Source organism: Haliotis rubra, unplaced genomic scaffold, assembly GCF_003918875.1.
Source record: "Haliotis rubra isolate DU_JTF1 unplaced genomic scaffold, ASM391887v1 Scf1233, whole genome shotgun sequence".
NCBI classification, from domain to species: domain Eukaryota; kingdom Metazoa; phylum Mollusca; class Gastropoda; order Lepetellida; family Haliotidae; genus Haliotis; species Haliotis rubra.
In genome coordinates, this window is record NW_025765152.1 from 131318 (window position 1) to 156581 (window position 25264).

Sequence of the window (25264 nt, forward strand, 5' to 3'; positions counted from 1 at the left end):
ACCGTAATCTATGAAGCCTAGTTCCCCACGGAGCAGTTGGCCCCCACCAGGGCGACTGGTGAGTGTTGACAAAGCATATGGCTTCCCGTCTTTTTTTATGATATCGACCCACGGGTAAGCCTTCAATCGCAGCGTGCCCTTCTTATCGACGATAAATTTGGAATAGTCCCTCCCCAACGGTTTGATGTCGTCTCTATTTTCAACTGCGTTGTAATAATCGTTGACGGCCGACTGTATAAGTTCGTTGCCTTGCGAGAATGAAGTTTCATCCTCCCCAAATGCCTGGACACTATCATCCCACATATTATCCATAGGTATGTCATTGTAACCGCCTTCAGCCATTATTTAGTATTAAAACTTATATATTTCATTTATATAACAATGTATGGTAGAAAACTAGATCCTTTTCGAAGATCGAGAGAGCCCCTAGGCATCAAAGCCGTGCGCCAGTCGTCGACCATCACCAACAATCCCAGCAAGATAGACCAGAATCAAACGCTGCTGGTTAGATTTCCAAACCTTGGCGCGAATGACCTGATCGTACCAGGCACTGTTCGACTGGCGTTCAACATCACGTTGACCTCCGACAACGACAAACGCGAGCTAGTGCGGAACGTAGGTTGGGCCATCATCAAGAAAACCACCATCAAGATGCCTTCACGCAAGATCAGTTAGATAAGTTATCGGACGGTGACAAGGCCATCGCCCAAGTGTACACGGGAACAGGTTCTGCGTGCCGCTCGACTTCGAGTTGCTCACGGAACACGCGCCGTTTTACCAGGCCGAGCTGGGTGATAGGCTTGAATACGAGCTCACGTTTAACGACTACAGCAAAGTAGTGCGTACGCCGAACGGTGATGAGGCCAGTTACACCATCGACAACATCTCTCTGGAGTTCGACATGGTCACTAACCCGGAGCTGGCCAGGCAGGTTCGAAGTCGGTACTCGGGGAACGTGGCCATCCTGTACGATCGCGTGCTGAGGCATAGATCTATCGTGCGGGATAAAAGCGACACTGTGTGGAATATCAACCTGAACGTGCCGGCGCGATCGATGAAAGGTATCCTGGTCATCCCCGTGGAGGATTACGAGCCGTTCCGGAGGGACAGCGAGAAGTTTTTCAACCCCGAGATCGAAAAGGTGGAAGTGACCATAGAGGGCGTGCCCAACCAGCTGTTCAGTCATGGTATGAGGGCATACCAGCAGTGGGATGAGATAAAAAAGCTGCCGAGCAAACATCCATACATAGACAAAGACCTGGACCTATCATCCGTGCAAATCGGTGAATACTTAACCAACAAGTACGCGCTGTGGTTGGACATGCGATCCACGGATGACGATAAACTGCACGGTAGCGCCGCCCGTATAGACAACGGTAGTGAGGGGATTACTATCCAGATTACCAAGAAGGCTCAACCCGCTGGTAAGTTGAAATTATATCTGCACGTTATTATGGACGCGCAACTTAATATAGACAATGGGAGATTCGTGCAAGCCATCTACTGATGGTATTGATTTGCCCCGCGACCCACACTGCGCCATAGTGTGCGGGCAGACTGGCTGTGGGAAGACCGTTTTCGTGTTGGATATGTTGGAGGGGTACTACAGGGATGTGTTCGACCACATCGTTATCATGTGCCCTACTCTGAGCATGAATAAAACGTACACGGAAAGACCTTGGGTGATGACGGACCCGGACGTACACAGAGTCGACCCGGGAACACGCCTGCAGGACTGGTTGAAAGTTTACCATATGAAATTTAAAGGGGAGTCGACGTTGTTTATACTGGATGACTGCAGAGCTAATCGTGAGATAACAAAAAAGAGAGACATGCTATCGTACCTGGCCTTCTCCGGCCGACACGCAAATCACAGCGTCTGGGTGCTAACGCAGAAATTCAACTCGGTGTTGAAAGACCTCCGAGAGCAGACGCGATGGGTGGCCTTATTTCACTGCAAGGACAGGGATTCGTTCGAGGAGTGTTTGAGAGAGAACGATGTGATGAGTAAATTAGAACGGGAACGTGTGAAGAAACAGCTCGCTGAAACTAAACATGCTAAGCTCGTGCTCAAGACCGACCAACCCGTGGCCTATAGGGTGTTTTAGCTAAGCAAAGCTTAGCAATGCTTAGCAAATGCTTAGCAATGCTTAGTATAATGCTTAGCATTTAGTTATAGCTATGATATTTGAAGTGTTCGTCGTGTGCAACTTAACCTTCATTTCTCTGTGTTTTGCTTAAATCGTATATTATATAGTTAAAACTAAAACTTACTTGTTGCATTATAAGATGGAGTGTGAGGAATTGCTAGAGCAACTGTTGGTGCCGGTGGACGATGATAAGCGAGAGAAACTGGTGGCGTTGGCTGTTGGGGGCAAAGCCAAACATTACTTTGGGGAGTACACTCCAGATAAAATTCACAAAATGTCAGCCGAAGAAATCGATAAACTGTACGCTATATACGAGGCTAGACTCGGAGCAGAAATGACAAAAACAATAGGATCGGCTATGACCCAGATATACACTGGTATTGCGTCGTACTTCCTTCCTATCCCCCCGGAGCGCCGACTTTACCTGTGGGAAGACCTCGAAAAAGACCCTTTTATCGAACACGCCTTGAGCTCTATTAGCTGCGAGCTGTATCACAAATACGGTATGTTGTTAGCCCCGGTTACGGCGGCGATTATCATGGCAAAGCATTGTCAATTTGAGAGGAAAAATAATAATAATAGTATAGATGGATGCTGCACAGGAGGAGACCCCACCCCAACAACTGGAGGAAACCCCCACGTTTGGGAAACCCAAACTGGAGGTGAACCCTCCCGAGGAGACCCCTCCCACAGTGACCAGGCAGAAGAATCCTAAGAGAGTAGCTGCCGGTAAAAAACGGTGGTGTAACCAACATAAAATTATCAAGGTGACCCACCCATCTCGACTCTTGTTGGTTGTATGCGTAACTGCTACCGTGGCTATCTCATGGTTATATACACGACACAGTGAGGTAGACCCTCACAGTGAGCCTCCACAAATAAAGGTCAACCCGCATATCATGCAATAAAATATATATTTTTATATCATATACATAATGTCTGAGGGGAAAACGTTCGTCAACGACGCATACCACGCCACCGTGGTCACCAGTCTAGCCGTAGGGTACGCTCGGTTAACCAAAATGGTGCTTAAACAACCTACTATCAAGCTAGATTTCAACCTGCAGGATATGGGTATGCTCATAATGAACCTTGGTATGGCGATGGCCACAAAAGACATCCTAGTAAAACAAGGAATAATACCTGAAGATATTATGAAGTAAATATAGGATGGCCACGATAGCTATGATGGTCGGTGGCGTTAGTGAATGCCCTGGCATTTTCGGGAGTAATTTCCTCTTTTGAAACTACGAGAGTCGCAGCGGCTGAAATACAGGCAGAGGAAGGCGCACACGATCTCGCTATTGAGAATTTACAAACAGCACAGGCTGAGCACGGCTAAAAACGCCTCCAGAGGATCGATTACATTAACGAACAACTCAGGCGTGAAAACCATGCCGTTCAAACATTCCACGATGTCGAATGAATGACCTTGGCGAGACAATACTACCTATTAACTGGTAAACGATTGGAGCCACTCAATAAACCCACACTCGCTCAGTACTACACACCATCCAAGGGACAAATGGACCGTGAACTGACCTTCATAGCGCTGGGCATAGCGGCGACTGCGCTGGTTGAAACAATTAGACTAAGTACTCATAAGTATGCTAAACATGAGACCTGCTCCATACCGATGCGAATACATTCTTATGGGGAAGACAGAACCCTGCGGTAAGAAATGTAGGAATGAGGGATACTGTTGTTTCCACATGGGAAGCCCTAACTACTCGTGTTCTGTGTGTGGCATAGGGGTTAAAGGGCACTACTGTCTATGTAAAGCTCACGGAGCGAACGTAGTCAGACATCACCTCATCTACGAGAATAAAAAGGCCTACATAAAAGAACGTAGGCGGCTTCTCAAGATAGACCCCAATTAGAGATTGTACACACCTAGGTATAACTATGTCTGTGGAACTTAAGATCAAAAACATATTCGAAGAGGAACTGAACGACTGGGGGCGCTTCAGATTTCAGGTCACATTGGGAGTGGTATGGATTAAAGAGGGTGTTAAGTATACTCACCCCTTCACATGTGAGGGGGGTATCACGACTCAACACCAGATAAATTGTTTTACAAGTATACAGGAATACCTGCACAACTTCAAGGAATACTATGTCCAACAGTGTGAGTACTGGGTCGAAACGGCCCATCTAAGAATAGTTGATTGGGGCGAAACCCTCTGATTTTTATGAGCGCCTCACTATATTTTTTGTCATTTACCTCCCTTTACTGTGGTCCAATTAGACATTAATTCTCTTAGGTGTGTATGTAATTATGGCTACTATACGCGAGCTTAAGAATATCGTAAGACAGAGAGGTGTTATTGGGTATTCTCGAATGCGAAAGCCAGCATTGTTGAGATTACTTAACATACAAGCCCCTCCCACGGTAAAACAATTAAAAGTCCAGGCAAAACAGCTTGGGCACACGGGTTATTCAAACCTGGGGAGAGCCGGGTTAAACGCATTGTTATCACATGCCCCCGTAGCAAATCCCACTGTAAAACAATTAAAAACCGAGGCTCGCCATTTGGGGTTAGGGGGATATTCCCGAATGAGAAAGCCACAGCTTGTAGAACTATTACGGCAGAATAGAGCTATTGACCTACAGTTCGTACCCACTGAGCGAGCTGTAGGTAATTATTTAAGAGGCTGGCGCATGCATGTTGATAGGAACATAGATGTCGCAGATATTAAGCCACTGATATCTGATAAAATAAATCAGGAACTAACCAGTCTGGGAAGTATCAAGTTTCAGATCGCAGTTAAAATGTCGCTCGAGAAGAACGTAGGGGGCGTCACTGAGTACGTTCAACCTTGCTTCAGAGGTATGCAAGAGGTTGTCACGCATACAGAGACCATAGACGCATCGATTGATACCAGTTTTCAGCAGATACGAGAACGCCTAGAATGCTACACACACTTGGGGTCCGGGTGGGCTGTAGATAAAATCGATAATGTCTATCTAGACATAGCTAACTACGTGCCGTTCAGAGGCGGGTCATACCTAGAATTGCCTCCCTACTATAAGAAAAAACATGCCATGGTAAACGTTAAGAATAGAGGAGACGATTGCCTTAGGGTAGCTACCAGGTCAGCCTTGTTTCCAGCTGACACTCATTCAGACAGGCTTTCTAGCTATCCTCAAGACGATGGGCTCAACTGGGATGGTATAGATGAACCAACCCCCATATCCCAGATCACTAAAGTAGAAAAACAGAATAATCTAGCTTATAACGTCTTTGGGCACGAAGGTAAAACAACAATAGTACACAGGGTCAGTCCAGTGTTGGGGGAGAAGGGTCGCCAAGTTATCAATATATTCATGATCCAACGAGGTGAAAAGTATCACTATACGTGGATAAAACATCTCAGCCGGTTGTTGCACGACCAGTCGAAATACGATGGGAAAAAACACTTTTGTGTGCGATGCCTACACGGCTTCACACGAGCTGATTTATTAGAATCCCACCGGGAGGATTGCCAAGGTGTGGGGCAGACGGCCATACGAGTCGACATGCCTGAGGAAGGTGACAATATCCTAAAATTCGACAACCACAAGAACCAAATGTCTGTGCCTTATGTCATATACGCCGACTTTGAAGCCTTGGTCAAACCAGTTGAGGCTGCCGCCGGCGTGGCTCCCACAGGTGAGAGCTTCACACAGAAAACACAGGAGCATGAAGTCTGTGGGTTTGGATACATTGTCGTCCGTTGTGATGGGAAAACGGAAACTCCCGTAGTGTACAGGGGTCCTTACGCGGTTGAAACTTTTCTACAAAGTATGCGGTGGGAAGAACATTTTATTAGGAATGCATTGTATAGAGTCGCTCCCATGCGTATGACCCTAACCGACAGGCTAGTTCACGACCGTAGCACTAATTGTCACGTGTGCGACTCGCCACTTAACGGTGATTCGGTAAGAGATCACTGTCACATAACCGGTAAGTATAGAGGCACCGCTCATAACGCGTGTAACCTCAAGCTTAAAATCAACCCTAATACAATAAACATCCCCGTGGTCTTTCACAACTTGAGAGGGTACGACTCACACTTGATCATGCAGGCCATCGCGAAAAGCGATGGTAATATAAAGTGCATCCCCAACAACATGGAAAAATACATCTCGTTCTCACTCAACGGCCTTAGGTTCATTGACAGCGCTCAGTTCCTCCTGTCATCGCTCGATAGTTTGGTCAAAGCCAACAATACCTTCCCCATCACTGGTCGATACACCAACGCCGAGACTAGACCCCTGCTTATGAGGAAGGGTGTGTACCCATACGAGTACACGGATGATTGGTCTAAGTTCGATGAGACCCGATTACCTCCCATCGATCGATTTTACAGCAGCCTGACCGAATCCTATATCTCCCAAGATGATTACGACCACGCGCAGAACGTGTGGGAGAAACTGGGATGTAAGAACCTGGGTGACTATCACGACCTGTACTTGAGGACAGATGTACTGCTGTTAGCCGACGTGTTCGAGACGTTTAGGCGGACGTGTTTGGAACAGTATCAACTCGACCCCGCATGGTACTACACCAGCCCAGGTCTGTCGTGGGATGCCTTGCTTAAAAAGACCGGAGTTAAGTTGGAATTGCTTACAGATTATGACATGCACCTATTCATTGAAAAAGGCTTGCGAGGTGGGATCTCCATGGCTACCAAACGGTACGCAAGAGCCAACAATAAGTACGTGGAAGGCTACGACTCTAGCAAGCCAACCAATCACATTCTCTACCTCGACGCCAACAACCTGTACGGCTGGGCTATGAGTCAGTATCTACCCACAGGGGGATTCGAATGGGCGTCACCCGATTTTGATGTTATGAGCATCGCGTCAGATTCGAACAAAGGTTATATCCTCGAGGTTGACTTGGAGTACCCCAAGGCATTACACACATCACACAACAGCTACCCCCTGGCCCCCGAACGTATGAGGGTTAACCGAACTGGATGTCTGAGTACCAACATAACTTGTTAGGTGGCGGTGACAGACGTTGAAAACTCGTACCCAACTTAATGAATAAGACCAAGTACATCGTTCACTATCGCAACCTACAGCTGTACCTGTCGTTGGGTATGAGGCTGAGCAAAATACACAGGGTGCTCGTGTTCGACCAGAGCCCATGGATGGAGCCTTACATCAGAATGAACACAGACCTCCGAAAGCTTGCCACCAGTGACTTTGAGAAAAACCTCTACAAGCTCATGAACAACTCGGTGTTTGGTAAGACTATGGAGAACCTGAGGAAACGCGTGACCGTGAAGCTGGTTCGGTCAAATGAGGAAGACAAGCTCAGGAGACTGATAGCCAGTCCGGCATTCAACCGTAGTAAAATATTCACCGATGACCTAGTTGCCCTACACATGAAGAAAAGCCACATAATATTCAACCGACCTGTTTACGTGGGGATGAGCATCCTCGATTTATCCAAACACCTGATGTACGACTTTTACTACAACGAGCTTAAGAAACAGTACGACGACAGGTGTGAAGTGCTGTACACTGACACAGATTCCCTGCTGATGGAGATTCGAACCGAGGATGTGTACGAGGACATGAAAAACCACCTCGATTTGTACGACACCAGCGACTACCCCAAGGACCATGCCATACACAGTACGGTAAATAAAAAGGTCCTAGGTAAGATGAAGGACGAGTGTGCTGGCACGCCCATAGCCGAGTACATAGGGCTGAGACCTAAGATGTACTCCATACTGAAAGCCGACAATAGTGAGATCCGGAAGGCTAAGGGCGTTAAGAAGTACGTGGTGAAACAACACATCAAACACGCCAGATTCAAGGAAGCCCTGTTCAAGACCCGTACCTTTAAACATAAAATGAACACACTTAGAAGTGATGGCCATAGGATATACGGACTGACTATAAACAAGACGTCTCTGTCGCCTATGGATACTAAACGTTGGATAGCTATTGATGGGATAAACACGTACGCGTATGGGCATGAGAACATTGAACCAAGACATGTCACGGAACCAGAGAAAGTTTGAGGCTATTTACTATAGCCCGCGTGGGTATTGGAAAGGAGCTAGCGCTGTAGATAAACTGGCTAAAATGGCGCGAGTACCCCCGGAGGAGGCCAAAGCGTGGCTTGAAAAACAAGCCCTATGGCAGATCTATTTGCCGCCACCACGCTACGTACCTAGAAGGAAGTTTGGAATTAACATACCTAATAACGTTCACCAGGCAGACCTACTGTTCCTACCCCACGATAAGAGGTACAAGTATGCCTTAACCGTAGTGGACGTAGCCAGTCGCTACAAGGAAGCCGAACCCTTGACCGCGAAAGATTCTGTCCAGGTAGCCAGAGGATTCGAACGCATATACAAACGCAGTCCGCTGACGTGGCCAACAGAGCTACAAGTTGACCCCGGGTGAGTTCATGGGTGCTGTGTCACAACTGCTAGCCAAACGATACAAAAGGTCAGGCGTGGCATGGCCGAGCCCATCGCATGATCAAGCCATAGTTGAGAGATTTAATAGGACTTTAGCTGAGCGTTTATTCGGCCATCAGTATGCGAGGGAGATGGCCACCCCGGAAAAACGATCGACTGAATGGGTCACGATGTTACCTAAGGTGGTGTCGGCAATCAACCATGAAGTCACCCGTCTCACCGGTCAAAAGCCAGCAGACGCTATCAAACTAAAATCAATAGTTGCAGAGTCGGCCGCTCCATTGCGTGGGAAGGAGAAACAGATACCAGATAGGGCCCTAGTTAGGTATCTATACCAGCATGGGGAACACGAGGGTGATAGCCGTAAGCGAGCCACCGATCCTATATGGTCAGTCAAAACTTACAACATAGATAAAGTTGACATGAAAGCCGACGAGCCTAACTTGTACTACTTGAGGGATGGACCAGGCAGAGGGTTTGTAAGAGAAGAATTATTGATAGTACCGTACGGCACAGTGTTACCACCAGTCAACGTGGCATAGATGACAATTCCCCTTGGGAGGAAGCGCAATACATTTCTATTTCTCCCTTGGGGAATTGTGGCTGCCGGGGGACATTTTACTAGTAGGGGTAATGGCAGCAAGAGCTAAGGGTCCGACCAAAGCCTTATCTGTGAAATAAGGCTTTGCAGAGGCTTTTGTTGGACCTGGTCCAGAACCGCTATTACCTATACTACTACTGTCCACATCTCGGAATCTCGAAGATCATAAGGTGAGCGTCCCTGACAGTTAAATTTGTTAAAATATGGTTGATATTTGTTTTCTGGTTAACCCATAACAGTCTATACAAATGTTAGCTACATGTACATTATTTAATGAGTACCAACGTTGGACGGGCGTCAGTGCCACAGGCCCCCACTGCGGGTCAGAAAATCGATAAACTAAGCCCTGGTTTACTATCCAGCCCCCCTACTATATAGGGTCAGAAAATCGATAAACTAAGCCCTGGTTTACTATCCAGCCCCTACTATATAACATGTTATATAGTAGGGGCTGGATAGTAAACCAGGGCTTAGTTTATCGATTTTCTAATGAGAGGCTGGATAGTAAACCAGGCTTAGTTTATCGATTTTCTGACCCGCAGTGGGGCCTGTGGTCATGCATGCAACAATAATGCTTCGTTTTCGTATTCGAAGAAATCGTGTCTCTATCCACGTAGGCAATTATTCCAGGAAGTCTACTTTCGGTCCTGTACTTTCGTTATTGAGTCTTTTTCAGGAAGGGTCGATTGTGATAGTATGGTGGACGGTTTGCTAAAGGACTTTGGTTTGCACGAATGTGAATGAAAGATCTAATGTCGGTTTCGTTCAATTTGTTGCATGAAATGAAGAGAACAGATGCAGGTCTAGGTAAAATCAATTCTTTACTAATAAGTCATCTATCAGTCAACAATCTAAGAGAAAACACGCGGGTTTCATTGTTCGGGTCCCCTTATGTTTGTATAGATTGGTCCATATATGACGTAATTAATTTTCCTGGGATCGGGTGCAGAACTGTCCACGTCTCGGAATCTCGAAGATCATAAGGTGAGCGTCCCTGACAGTTAAATTTGTTAAAATATGGTTGATATTTGTTTTCTGGTTAACCCATAACAGTCTATACAAATGTTAGCTACATGTACATTATTTAATGAGTACCAACGTTGGACGGGCGTCAGTGCCACAGGCCCCCACTGCGGGTCAGAAAATTGATAAACTAAGCCCTGGTTTACTATCCAGCCCCCTACTATATAGGGTCAGAAAATCGATAAACTATATAACATGTTACATAGTAGGGGGGCTGGATAGTAAACCAGGGCTTAGTTTATCGATTTTCTAGTAGGGGGCTGGATAGTAAACCAGGGCTTAGTTTATCGATTTTCTAGATGGGGGGCTGGATAGTAAACCAGGGCTTAGTTTATCGATTTTCTAGTAGGGGGGCTGGATAGTAAACCAGGGCTTAGTTTATCGATTTTCTGACCCGCAGTTGGAGCCTGTGGTCAGTGGATGCTGACTGTTCACTCGGACACTAACGCTAGGGTTCGAACCTTTCAAGGAACCCTTTTTATTATTTTACGCTGGATTGAAAATTCAGGCGAACAGGAGATGGTTAACACAGGAAAACTGATGAGAGCCTTACATTGTCTGACTGGTACAAATATGAGGTAGTGTTCTGGCCAAAATAGCTACAGTTTGAAATGACTGCAAACAGCATTCGGAAATGGCCACACCCAAAAGTCATAGTGGCCACAAAGTGACAATGTACGTGAAACAAAAGCCGAAATAGTCTCAAGAAAATGTATTGTACAATATGAAGGCTGATAAAAAGTGTTAGGCCAGGGTGCCGTTAACGGTGCAGCCACTATCGTAACAATTATCTTTCTCACAAGAAGGTCAGCATATTACATTTAAACCTAGTTACATACATGCATGCATGCATGCATGCATGCATACATACATACATACATACATACATACATACATACATACATACATACATACATACATACATACATACATACATACATACATACATACATACATACTTACTTACTTACTTACTTACTTACTTACTAACTTACTAACTTACTTACTTACTTACTTACTTACTTACTTACTTACATACATACATACATACATACATACATACATACATACATACATACATACATACATACATACATACATACATACATACATACATACATACATACATACATACATACAATACATACATACATACATACATACATTTGTACAGCGCCGATATCCAGCTCAGCTGCTCAAAGGCGCTTTGTTTTCCCCTCGTTCCCTGGATGTCAATCTCAACGGCACATCGTATTGTCAGTCTCAACTCCCTGGGGATCATAGTTAGGGACCGTTCATACACTGATGGCTGGGAGGTGGGTGGGGGAGGTGGTGATGATTTTCATGGAGAAGCATGTACAATGTGAATGACCCCCCATAAAATCTATGTACAAAGTAAGTGACCCTGCCCTGCATGTCATGTACAAAATCAATGACCCCCCTTCCCCTTTCCCATAATGTTTAAGCATAATTTTCAATTGTTCCTATGTACAAAATTGCTGAACACCTGATGGATTCTCACATATATGGATGCTTGTCTTAGTGTTGACACGTGACCTACGACAGAGACCATCCTCACAAGAAGTTGTGGTGCTGAATTCTAAAGGTGCATTGCGCCTACCTTTAGAATTCAGCACCACAAACTTTACAAATATGTCACAATACCATATGACATATTTGTGACTACCTTGTTACCAAAGACACTGGCAAAACATGTCCTGTGATGTGAGCTCCTCTCTAGTGCTGTGACGATATATCATAGTATCGATATTATCGTGATACTTTATCTGACAATAAATATATCGATACTTTTTTTCGTATCGTGATATGTATCGTTGACCTTAAAGTTGTGAATTTTCACTAGAAATTGACGGTTATGTCGAAATTTACACTGTTACTTGCTATCAAAACATACTTTTTTAAAGAAAGTAACTAAAGATAGCATATCGTGATATGCATCGAATCGAATCATATCGTTCCAAGATATCGCGATACGTATCGTATTGTGAAATTTCAGTATCGTCACACCTCTGCTCCTCTCAGTGTTCTGCACTTTCGATATACATTGTCATTTAGTAAGTGTTGGGTGTTGTTAAAAATATTTGCATGCTAAATATTGCTGCAGTGACGCATTTTATAGAAAGTGCCTGTTTATGAAAGCACTTTCATTACAAGTTGTTCACTGGTCACGAGGGGGGGGCATGGGTTGATGTTCCCTTGATGTTTGTTTATGTTATGAACAACAAATTTATCTTACCGAACACCTTGATGTGAATTTGAATTGTTTGAAGCACGGATACAAATCTTTTTGTAGCCATCGCTAGATTTTGCTGACAAGAAAAACATATTTAGATTTGTCTCCCTTCCACTATTGCACTCGCAAAACATTGGTAATTTCCGTACATCATACGTGATTCAATGTTATTCGAGATAAAGAATTACTACCACGAAGTACAGAGTGAGTTGCCATTGACAGAGGGGTACATTGAAATGTTATTCGCTTGTAATAATAGAAGAGCGCTCAGCCAATCAGAAAGCGACATTTATGTGTAAGGTAAGATAAATAATAATAGTTCACATTTCACATTCAACTGAATATATGGGACTTAATGAATCATAAATGGGGACTAGTTTACGTATTTTTTTGTCATTCAGTTAATTGCATCACAGCACAGGAATAGAGTACATTTGTCGAAGCTGCACACATCCACCTTACATGTACCGTCACATCTACCATCACAGACCCGTGAAGATCCGGGGTAGAATAGGTCTTCAGCAACCCATGTGCTTGCCATAAAAGGCGAGTATGCTTGTCGTAAGAGGCGACACTAACGGGATCGGGTGGTCAGTTTCGCTGACTAGGTTGACACATGTCATCAGTTCCCAATTGCGCAGATCGATGCTCATGCTGTTGATCACTGGATTGTCTGGTCCAGACTCGATTATTTACAGACCGCTGCCATATAGCTGGGATATTGCTGAGTGCGGCGTAAAGCTAAACTCACTCACTCACTCACTCTACCATCATATCTCAACAATAAGTTAGATATTTTGTTTCCGGTTTGAAAATGACAAGAAAAATAAGTGCTGGGGGTTATACCCCTTTTGTTGTTTAAAGACAGGAGCTGAAGCTTTTGTCGTGTATTTATCATAATTTTTTATTGCTTTAACATTTTTAATGATGACATGAAATTTAATGTTAAAAAATTAGGCTAATGGTAGTTGTCCTTTAACTTGTACTTAAGCCACATTTGCATCCTACATTTGTTCATAAATGATTCGAAACCACACTTGCCCTCGTAGCATCACCAGCCAAGCTTAAACCATCCTTTTTCCTAATTATGATCCACATTTATACACTACACTATTCACTGCATCAATTTTCTCCCCCAAAGTCACCTGATGATTTGACATCTGACACTTACATCTACAGCTGCCATTTAACTTCTTGCCATATCAGCACATTCCAGACCACTCGGTATCTTGTAGGTTACAAAATGAGACGAATGGGCCAAATGGCATCGAAATCATCCATAAATTGTCAGCAGATTTAAATCACTGATGCAAAGTTTAACGAAAACCTTCATAATGATCCGTGAACTTTTCAACCCTTTCTGTTATTTCAGTAACTCTCAGACTCTCAGTTAGCTGTTAGGCTAACAACCCAAAGGTTGTGTGTTTGTGTCCGACAGATTCTCAATAAACTGGTTCCTTGTCTTGGTGACAGGGATACAAATGCATTTTTTTCCAAGGGTGCCATTGTGCACCAGACAGATAAAATAGGTGTGTCTTTGTGAAAATAAGTGTGCCCATACTTTCTGATGATCCATTTAAACTTACAACATCACAACAGGTATAACATTTCAGTTGATTGTTTAATAAATCAGTTAACATGATGAGTGCAAACAGTTTTTATTTAAGATTGCTTATGTACCATCAGCAGCTTGTACCCTATGTAACGAACCAAATGAAACAATTTCGCATATCTTATGTAAATGTTTATATTCTGTTGATGTATGGGAAAAGCTATGGAGTGTCTTAGAATGGATTGGAAATTATACAGAAGGCAGAATCACCTTCAGTGAAGAACATTATACTGTTTTTAAAGAACAACTAAACTTTGTTTTTTTGTACTCTTTTAACTATTACATATGAAAGATTTGTGGTTAGACTTATGCGGAACACCAAATTCATTCTTAAAAACTTGTGGTTAATTAATACCGAGCGATTAAAAGTTGCCAAATAGTTGCCTGCTTCAGTCTCGCCCGCCAACGAAACCACAGACAGGTTACGTAACTCTGTCGCCAGAGCACTGCAGTGACGTCATATGAGGAACGATTTTCAGTTAGTTGTATAGAAAGTGTGTAGCACGCTCATCATTTTGATGATTTCTCGACATCAACGACGACATGCCGAATCGTTGCTTTGTCGTTAATTGCTCCTAGGGGTCGGGCGATGGTGTCACCATGCACAGTTTTCCACAGGACCCCGCAGTTCGTGCTAAATGGATTATGTTTGTGAGTGCGAAGCGACCGTTGTGGAAGCCTGAAACGATATCTTACTTGTGTTCAGATCGCTTCACGGAAGTTAAAGAATCAAAACTACTTACTAGTTGTAGTAAAATATGTATATGATTGATGACCATAAAGATTTTCCATGACACAACTTGTAACATCTTCCTCGGAATCGAGGTTGTGGTCGAAGTAACAATAATATTGTAAGTGGTATTATATTGACACTTACCTCGCTGCCACGAGAGAAATTGTTATGTTATAAGCTATGTCATGCAAAATCCTATTGGCCATCACTCAAATACATATTTAACTACGAGTAGAAAGTAGTTTTGATTTTGTAACTTGGTGAAAACAAACCTAAATAGCATTTATCCTCAGACTGGCGGATGTTCGCGACAGGGCGCCGCCATGTTTGAAAATCGTAAAGTGACGGGCTAAAGTCTGTTAGAATTAATGAGATTATGGTTTGTTTTCATCAAGTTAGAAAATCAAAACTACTTTCTACTCGTAGTTAAATATGTATTGTAATCATAACCAAAAGGATTTTGCATAACACAAATTATAACATAATGATTTCTTCCACGGAAGCGAGGTGGGGGTCGAAGTCACAATACTTCGCGATAAATGTCTTGCTACATTCACGTGGTTAATGTCCACTCACCAGTATGTAGATACTAGTCAATGTGCGTCTTTATATTTGGTCTTATAATCCTAATTAGTTTATTATCATATTTGTATGCATTTTGAAACTAAATAAAAAGCAGACGATCTGCTGATACTTATTGTGAATTTATAACAGAACTGTAATATCTAGACATTTTATAGTTTTCCAATGTGAATCATAATTCGCACACACAGCCTAGTGTATGTTGTATGTCTCAGTACACTTCACGGCGAAAACAATGATTCTGTTGAATGCTACGACAAATGAATAAAAACAAAATGCAAATATTAAAGTTAAAACAGATTAAAGTTATAGGAACAATGTCAGGTTATTACCTTGTTCGAGGAATGTATCCATCAATATCCACAAAAACGAGTGATACGCCATTCACCTGCAGCTGTTCCAAGTGATGTGTCTTTTAACAGTTTAATATACGAAAAAGTGATAAATCCTTTCAGGTATTTCACATTGATGTATAGTCTCATTGGTCACCCAAGATAGCACACCTGGCAACTAATTGCATAATGTCCGCCTTTCTTTAAAAACAGTAATTTAGTTAGCCAATAATGGGCAATCAATCAATGTATTGCCGGTTAATCCTTTGAAAGAAGGACGTTGTTTTTACGCAAACACCGACACGACAGAGTGTATTCAGTATAGATTAGTAAATGTACATACAAAAACACTACCTTTTGACAAATCCGCTGTGTAGGATAAAAGTAATTAATCAATCAGCGTGTTATCGGTTAATCCTTTGATCGATGTTTATAATGTTGAATATTTACTCCAGACACAAGAAATGCCAAATGGGAACCTTTGTCGGGTAATCTAAGTGTGTTACCACTAATTATACCTGTTATAAATTCATTAACTGACCATCAAGTGTATGATGACAAATAACATGTGTAGGTTTATACCACCTAACACGGGTTACAACAAGGGAGTATTAATTGCTGTATTGCATGTGAAAACTTTTTGGCCGACACTGTTTTGAGAATACAAACAGATTTTTACATGACATGATTAAATATTGAGGTAAAAAAACACAGAAATGGGATCAATCATTATACAAATAAGGCCTAGCGACACCAAGCGATTTTGACAGAATCGTCTATGAAAACAAGTTGTAACTCGGAAACTAGGCAAAGCAGGAGACAAAATTAAATGACAGTAGATTGTGAGAACATATATCTTTCATTTTCCACAACAGTTGTCACGATTTCAGGTTTACACAAACCTGTAAACAAGATAATTTACCCCCTGAAATGTAGATGAATTCTGCATCGGCCCTCATATCTATTCATCATATGACGTCACAGAGACGCCCCGCTCTGATTGGTTGAAATTTCGTTCGCTGATGAGAACTGTGCACTGTTGTCAAAAAGGTCGATTTAAGTTAATTAAAGATCGAAGTGAGTAGTTTTAATGACGGGGTTTCATTTATAGCGATGCCAGTTAGTGATTTATGTATTTGTGACCCCCTAGAGTATATGTGATCTTTAAAGGGTAAACTTAATAATCCTTTGAATGTTGTTATCATGATAACAAAATCTCTCCTTTACAAATTTAATAGAAAAATGACTAAACCAAGCTTTTAAGCCTTTCAAAAAGATATAGTGAGATATTACGAAACCTCAAAGTTTATTCCATATTCAAATTGTAACTTTGCAAACTTCCATGCCTTCTGGTCTTCTTTCCATTTACTGTTTAGAAATCCTCTACACTGATTCCTGAAAATTGAATACATTATACATATGTGTATGTGTGTTTGTGCGTGCGTATGTGTGTGTGCGTGCGTGCATGCTTATGTATGTGTTGCTAATACATTTACAACAATAGCCATACATTTTGATGCACACTTATCCTGTGAATGTTCAGAAAGGATGGAAAAATATAACTTCAAAGATGGAAATAAGGCCAGACCATTTGTATTTATTCTTTTACGGATCCGCCGGTCGTATCTTACAAGTATAAGAAAAAACATAATAATTAAGTTTCCCCCGCTCATAAAATAAAATCCTAATGCTTTTATTGGCCAAAAATGTAAACTTACCAAAAAAACCTTTTTATCCCCTGACGCGTGTTTAGCGCGAAGCGGAGGATACAGGTTTTTTATAGCTCTTTAAAACTGGGAGTCCTGGGGACCCACGACATAATTTTTGGGGAGTCCTTTTCCAAAATTGGGAGTCCATCAATCTCAGATCTGCATGATATCAATGACTATGCCGATGCTTCCCATATGATAATGATTATGTTATAATATAGTTACTTTCAATGTCATTAGAATAATGTTTATATCTGAATAACACTGACAATAAACATACAGTACCGAAATGTGATGTGGTGTTATCTCGTATTGCTATGTAATATTGATTTAAATATGACTGACTGACTGAGTATGGTTTTACGCCGCTTTTAGCAATATTCCAGCAACATCACGGCGGGGGACACCAGAAATGGGCTTCACACATTTGTACCCATGTGGGGATTAGAACCCGGGTCTTCAGCGTGATGAGCCAACGCTTTAACCACTTGGCTACTCCACCGCCCCGATTTAAATATGAATGACATTGAACTATTACATAACAAGACAAGAGAAACTGACTGTGACAATACTTAACCCATTCAACACCGTAGGCCGGAAAAACAGCCAAGACGTCATGAGTCCCCAGACACTGCAGGCCAGTAAACCGGCCAGCCAGTAGTCGCATCAAAATGATATATAATTTTAGGAACCTAACTAACATATGATTCTATCACTTTTCACAATGTCTGAAAATACTTATTAAATTTCAAATGACCACATTATCGACAGGATTAGAATTATAAACTATTTTTCGCAATGTTATTGCAAAAAACAATTCTCGGACACATGCTTCGGCAACGGGTACACATCAAAGTTGTCAAAGAGCAAAGTAACGGTGTTTCGAGAAAATAATCATACAAACTGAATAAACTGATGAATAAAATCAACAACAGTACTCATAAAAGTTGTCAAGCGTATATGATAACTTACTATTTCCATCTATTTTGAGCGATCGTGTAATGTAATTCAAGTGACATCGTGGCTTTCTTCGCCTCGAACTTGACGCTCGGACAGGATTGTTTAATGCTAAAACATATGCATGAAGCATTTTTTGTCACAGGTCATAACCTAGCTCGATATGTCCACTAAGTTTCATAATATATGTAAAGGTGGTGATTGTTTGCGTAACACGTTCTGAATAGCGGGATTTTACCCAAAACTTTCATCTGAACCTAAAAGTTTTCGTTTGCGAGCGCGGTATCCATTGCTGTAATATGATTGGCTGCCTTAGGTCACATGCACAATTGTGACCAATCACGATTCTTATAGCAAACCGTGGGAAATAGAAACCAACCTTTATCCAATAAAATTGCTTCTTACAACTGCGAAAATACTCGTGGCAAGGGTATAATAATATTGTTGATGTTCAGAGCTCTCTATCGATACCCGCCATCAAACGAATCGCCTTACATGTTTTTCATACAGAGCTTCTAAAACTGAGGTATTTCCCGCTGTTGCATCACATTAGCGAGCGGAAAGCCACTATATCGGGAAATAGACGACCATACATATTATTTAAGAAATCTTTTTTTAAAATAATTTTCAAATATTGCGTCCATAAGGACGCACTGGATTTTCGTTTGGGGGTCCTTCATCACATTTCTGCGTCCAATACACAGGAATCCCGCGTCCCGTAAAACCCAGGGATATAGTATTAGGCTCTGTCCGTCCGTCCGAATTGGAATATCTTCAGAACCGTTGACTGGATTCTTTTCATATTTGGTACCTAGGTTCATCGCAGTAAAAGAAAGGTCCCAGTCACGTTTGGTGACCTTGACCTTCATTTCAAGGTCACAAGGGGACTAAGGTTTTACCCTTGTCAGCGAGATATCTCAAGAACCGTTCACTGGATTTTCTTCATATTCAACACAAAGCTTTATCTAGGGAGGACGCAGGGCCCAGTCGATTTGGGTGACCTTCACCTAATTTTCAAGGTCATGGCGACACTCTGAAGATTTCAGCATCTTAACCTGCATGTAAAGATTGTCAACGAGATATCTCAAGAACCATTCACTGGACCTTCTTCATATTTGACAGAAAGCTTCATCTGGGGAAGGTGCAAGGCCCAGTCCATTTTGGTGACCTTCACATACTTTTCAAGGTCACGGTGACACTTTGAAGATTTCAGCATCTTAAACTGCATGCTAAGATTGTCAGTGAGATATCTCAAGAACAGTTCACTGGATTTTCTTCATAGACTTTCAAGACTTCCCTTCAATTTTTCAATAAGCAATTTCTCTATTACTATTTTGGCATATTTCATACACTAAGACATTCATGTCAAGGTCAAAGTGAGTCATGAAAATATTTGTGCGTTTCAACAACTACAGAGCAAGATATCAAGAGAGGTTGACTGGTCATGGTTTTGTTTACATTTAACTTCATCTTAAATTACGACCTTCACTTTCATTACTTTTTAAGTTGGATTTGATAATTTGCGGCGGGGATTATGTCACCTTAGTGACAATGCTTGTTTTTTTATTTTTTTTTGCTCCATATATACTTCATAAATTGCCAGAAGTAAAATACTTTTAATATTTAGAAGGAATATATTACTTTGACTGGTGGTTATTATTTATTTTTTTTCCCTTCTGCCTTTAGGTTTTCTGAGGACAAAAATCTGTAAAACAAGAAATAAAATTGGTCTGGCCTAATTAAAAAAAAATAATCATGTAAACCTGTGAGAGCTGTACTTCATGTACACTATCGTGGCTGCAAGAATAAATCAGCTTCATGTGTCCTGGACCCATAAACTATATTCCACAAACTATGTCATTATCAAAAACAGGACTTCTTGTTCTGCACATTGGCATTTATAATGCCCACGCCCATGTTATGCTGTGAGACTGAGAGTGCCATCATTAAACAGTTTGATGGGGTGCAAAATAGGTTTTAAATCATTTGAGTTGCTCAGATTAATTGCATTTTCCCTAAATGAATTATAGTGAGTATTTTTTAATTTTTTTATTCCTGATGTAGGGCACATTGAAAGTATTTCATTGATGCCATTTCAGTTTTTCCCGTGCCATGTCATGCAGATTAAGCACTGATCCCTGAATGGTAATTAAACAATAAGCCATTGTGAAAAGGAGCTTGAGTAAAATAATGCAACAGGTAGACCCACAAAGGTGCAAGAGGTACTATTGAAAAACAAGCTATGAATGACCAGTCAGTAACACCCAAGCATGACTAAAACACAATAATAAATGATGCTAACTAAATTGAAAGCAGTTTTATGCAGTTGTCAATGGTTGTACACGGCAAAGGCTGATAGTAATAGCAACAGATATATGAAAAGCAGTAGTTATGAAAATATCTATGCTTTACCTCCATCCCAAATGTTTATGTTGCAAGCAGAAAATCAAGAGCAAATAACTATGTTGGTTACTACTACTGAAGTATGGGATATTGAAGATAAGAAGCAAGATGTCTTTGGCATACAGGGGCCTCGTTTGTTGTTGTGTGGTAAATTTGCTAGTTCTTTTACTTTGTCTGTTTTTTGTGCAAAATCTGCAGAAGCTCTTCACATTATTTGCAAAGTTTAGCGAAACTTAATTATCCCTTTCTTGGAACTTGCTTGTTTTATGGTCTCAAGGCATTGGCAAGATACATGCCTTTACCTTTAAACATGGCCTAGAATATTTGTGGATATTTATGCTTTAATTATATTCATGCTACTATTCCATTCTTCCTTGAATCTAAAAACTGGAACATTGCAAGATCAATTGAACAGGGACAAATAAACACTTAAATATAGATTATCCATTGACAAATAATTGTCTATATTACCAGCCTCTTTTTTCTATTGTTTGCATTGCCAGTCTTTTTGCAGATTTGAACTTGATGTGAAATACTCTATTTTATGTGGCTGCTAATGATTTTCCTGTTTTCTTTCAGTACAATATGTTACATCAGGATGTAGAGATGTGGGAACCGTAAGCCATTTCAGTCATGGCTACAAGAGAGACTGCATTCTGTATGTATACATACATGTATTTTGTTTATTATGGCGGAGAAAGTATTCACTGTGTTGGAATGAAATTTGGTACATACATTTCTTAGGGTCTGGCATTGAAGTGCTTTTGAGTTACTGAAGTCAAGGTCATTGGATTGGTAATTCAGTAGGTAGAAATTATCAAGTCTACATAAAGATAAAGATCAGGTTAGTACCTTGTGTGCAGGGCTAACTGCAGGGCTACAACAACTTTAGACTAAGGAGGCTCTGTGAAAGCCAGCACTGGTAGTTTATCTGCATTTTGGGGGGAGAGAGAGAGAGACCTGTTGGCATCCATATTATATTATCACCAATCTGCATATAATTGTATTTCACTGGAAACGTATTGTGGAATATAACGATTCTGTCAACGTTTTGAGAATATGGTGAGCTGGCTTATTCTGTTTCTTCTTCTTCTTGCAAACATCTTTTCTAGTGATTCTGTTTCTTCAAGTACTTGCAGACATCTTTTCTAGTTATTGAAAGTGATTGCTATTATACGATGCCATGTGGACCTGTGATGTTGTTTGGTAACTGAGATGGCTCTGGAGAGGTTGTACAACTTCAGCTCTTGTTCCGTCTCACACATTGAAGAACTTGAAGCACCCATGGTGTCTGCTTAGGAAAGTGATTCATTTTGAGATATGTCGTTATTCACCCAGCAGTAAATGGATACCTTGTAGGATGAGAAGGTAATGTGCCTGTTAACATTCTAGTGCCTCAAAGGCTGCTTGGGCTGTTTTTTCTCAAATGAGCTGAACAAATAGAGGGCACTCTGATTCATTGACCTGAGTAATGAGAGTGTCAGTGCTTTGAGTATGGTTTTAAAGGATGAACTTTAGTGCAATACAAATGTCTTTTATCATCCCCCGCTGCAACGGATGATAACCCAGACACCTTGACCTTATTTTCAAGGTCACCACAACACTTTGACCACTTTTCAAACTGTTGTTAAGGTGATATCTCATGCACTGTTGTACCCAGTGTCCTCAAATTTGGTGACAGCCTACAATGGGGGATTACACAGACACCAGTTGATCTGGGTGACCTTTACCTTATCTTCAAGGTCGCCATGACACTTTGACCACTTTTCAAGCTTATTTAAAAGCAATATCTCATAAAACATTGCACCCAATGTTTTCAGTTATCGACAGCCTACATTGGGTGATTATGCAGACACCAGTCATTTCAGGCATCTTGTATGTGACCCAAAAATAAAAAGTAGTAAATATAGATATTCCTTTCTTTAGCGGCGGGGGACATTGTCATATCAATGGCAAACACTTGTTGTTTTTATGTACAAAAGAAATATTATGGTTTATCTAAGAGACGGCAGGGGAACTAATTACTGAATGAATATTAACTGATCAAATGTCCAAAAATAATTATATACATCTTTTTCTTCAGCTCTTGAGATTACAGTCTCTGCTGTTCTTACTCATGAGGATGGTACAACAGAGGATGTTGATGACATCAAGACTCTACAAAAACAGTTCAAAGACTATCAAGTTGTGCAGAAGTTCCTTTGCAAGGAAACCTACTTCCATCTGCAAGGAGTACGTACATCTAAAGATGAACTTCTGCTCAAGTGTTATGTTTTATCGGACAGTGAACTCACTGATCTGGAAGAAGCTATTGCAAGTGATCACTTGGGACAGGAACTGACTAAGTATGTTATTTCTGTTGGACTTGAATCTGAACTAGGTTTACCACATGACAGTGGTAATACACTCAGTTTGGAGTTGGAGTTGAGAAAGCAGTATATTCGACAAGGAAGGGCATATTTTAAGAAGATTTCCCAGTGAGTTGATTTTGTGTCTGCTTTCTGTCTCTGTGAATGTACTTATAAATATGAAAAGCCTACAATTACTGGTAATGTTTGAGCATAATTTTGTTTGAAACCAAACAACAAAAAGAGAGAATCTTTCGATGCATTTCTGCTTTACTAATTTAATATTACTACATTCACTGGATTTTCTGGTCCAGACTCAATTAGTTACACATCGCCTCCATATGCATGATATAGCTGTATATATCTGGGTGTGGTGTAAAACTAAACTCACTCACTCACTTATTGTTAGTGAAGCAGCATGCATTGTAACTATCTGGGAAACCATAGTCTCAAATAATGCTTGTGAATATAAGGAAGTCCTACCTTGATTTTATTAAATATTATGATGAATTATCTTTGAGGTACATTTACTATGATTTAGTGGGATATTTCCAGGACCCTGTAATAATGTTTCTTTGAGCTTATGACGTGCCCTGTGTTGTTTGATGAGCAACATGCATTATACATATTTTCAAAGAAATCTCTTCGTTTAATGAATCAAATACTTGGCATGCTTGTTCCCACCAAAAATGACACCCTAGTTTATTGAAGAGCATGGAATACCTATTAGAAAGGATATTCAGGGTCATTAATTACTACCTACCTACCTACCTACAGGGTACCTACCATCCTACCTACCTATCGTCCTACCTACCTACCATCCTACTATCCATCAAACAACATCAGTACTGGCTGACTGTAAAATAGGTGGGGGATCTCTTAGAACAGAAGATTTTTCAACAGGAATATCCACTAAATTTCTAGATGTAACCACAACACTATCCTTAGGCTTTCCAGCTTATAGTAACAGTTACAAACCCATTCATCAGATTTGGCCATCTTGCCTGACATCAATTTGTGTTTGTTCATTCAATTGAGACAGGAATTGACTAATTCCTAACACAAAGTTTGGTTGAATCAACTACTGTTTCATCTTGTTTGAATATCACCAAAACTGAGTGAGTGAGTGAGTGCGTGCAAGACATTTATATATTATTATGTTAGAGAAATCTTACGCAGTCTGGGGATTGTTGTCTCAACATGTTCAAACACTACAAATGGTTATCAATCAGAGATTAACTCACCTATGATGTTTTTAACTTCACTACTGTTACACAGTTCCTTATAGTTGAGCCTTGGACATTATCAGCTCTTGTATTTCATCAAGGAAGGAAACAAGACAACGCTTTTGATGAAATAATCAGATACTCCACATGGACCTATGCCTGTTAGACTATGGTATTTGGATTTTATAAACATGAGTCACTAGGGTATTGGATGTCAGTGATTTGTCTGCTTGCACTAAGTATAAATGTACTGTGTTAACAGGATGCCATGGTTCCATGGTGAATTGAGAACCAAAGCATAGGCAATCAATTTTTACTCATCTTATTGAATTCAAGTTGACATTTTCTGTTGTTAGCATTTGTCACATCTTTTCTTCAGAAAATGAAATTTCCCATGATTGGTTAAACCTGAATTTGTTTCAGTTCTGATTCTCAATATTGGTGTTACTACAGCCACATCAAAAAACTATTTTTGGCCATCACTCAACAATCTTTTTTAAAAAAGCATTGGTGGTGAAGTTATGCTAATACTAATGTGAGTTGCATTTTAACTGCTTTGTTGCTATGATTGTTTTATATTGATAACATATCAAGATTCAGTAGAGCTCCAGAACCTTATGACAGTGTCTTTACATGCAAGCAACATACAAAATTTCCGTTGAATAAGTTGTGCTTGAGAAGTTAATAGGTAAGTTCTTTCTTTTTTCAGTCCTTCAAAAAAGGATGGAAAGACTTCATCATCAAAGGAAAAGGGAGGAAAAAGTGATGATCGTGACCAACCATTGGGCGATGCTGCACCACCAATGTAATTAACGTCATACACTAAGTTGACTTGATATATATTGCCTTTGTTCACAGAACAAGATGTATTTGTCTGTCATGAATTATTCTGTAAACATCTTCTC

General features: G+C 41.0%; 1 protein-coding gene across 1 annotated transcript; it reads left to right on the forward strand.

Moving 5' to 3' along the window:
• Window positions 1-9863: 9863 nt before the first annotated feature.
• LOC124266163 lies at window positions 9864-25168 on the forward strand. The gene is made up of 4 exons (XM_046700965.1): window positions 9864-10164; window positions 21365-21443; window positions 22869-23262; window positions 25069-25168. The coding sequence occupies exons 2-4, from the start codon at window positions 21419-21421 to the stop codon at window positions 25166-25168; spliced, it is 519 nt and encodes a 172-aa protein (XP_046556921.1). The 5' UTR covers window positions 9864-10164; window positions 21365-21418.
• The last annotated feature ends 96 nt before the right edge of the window (window positions 25169-25264 follow it).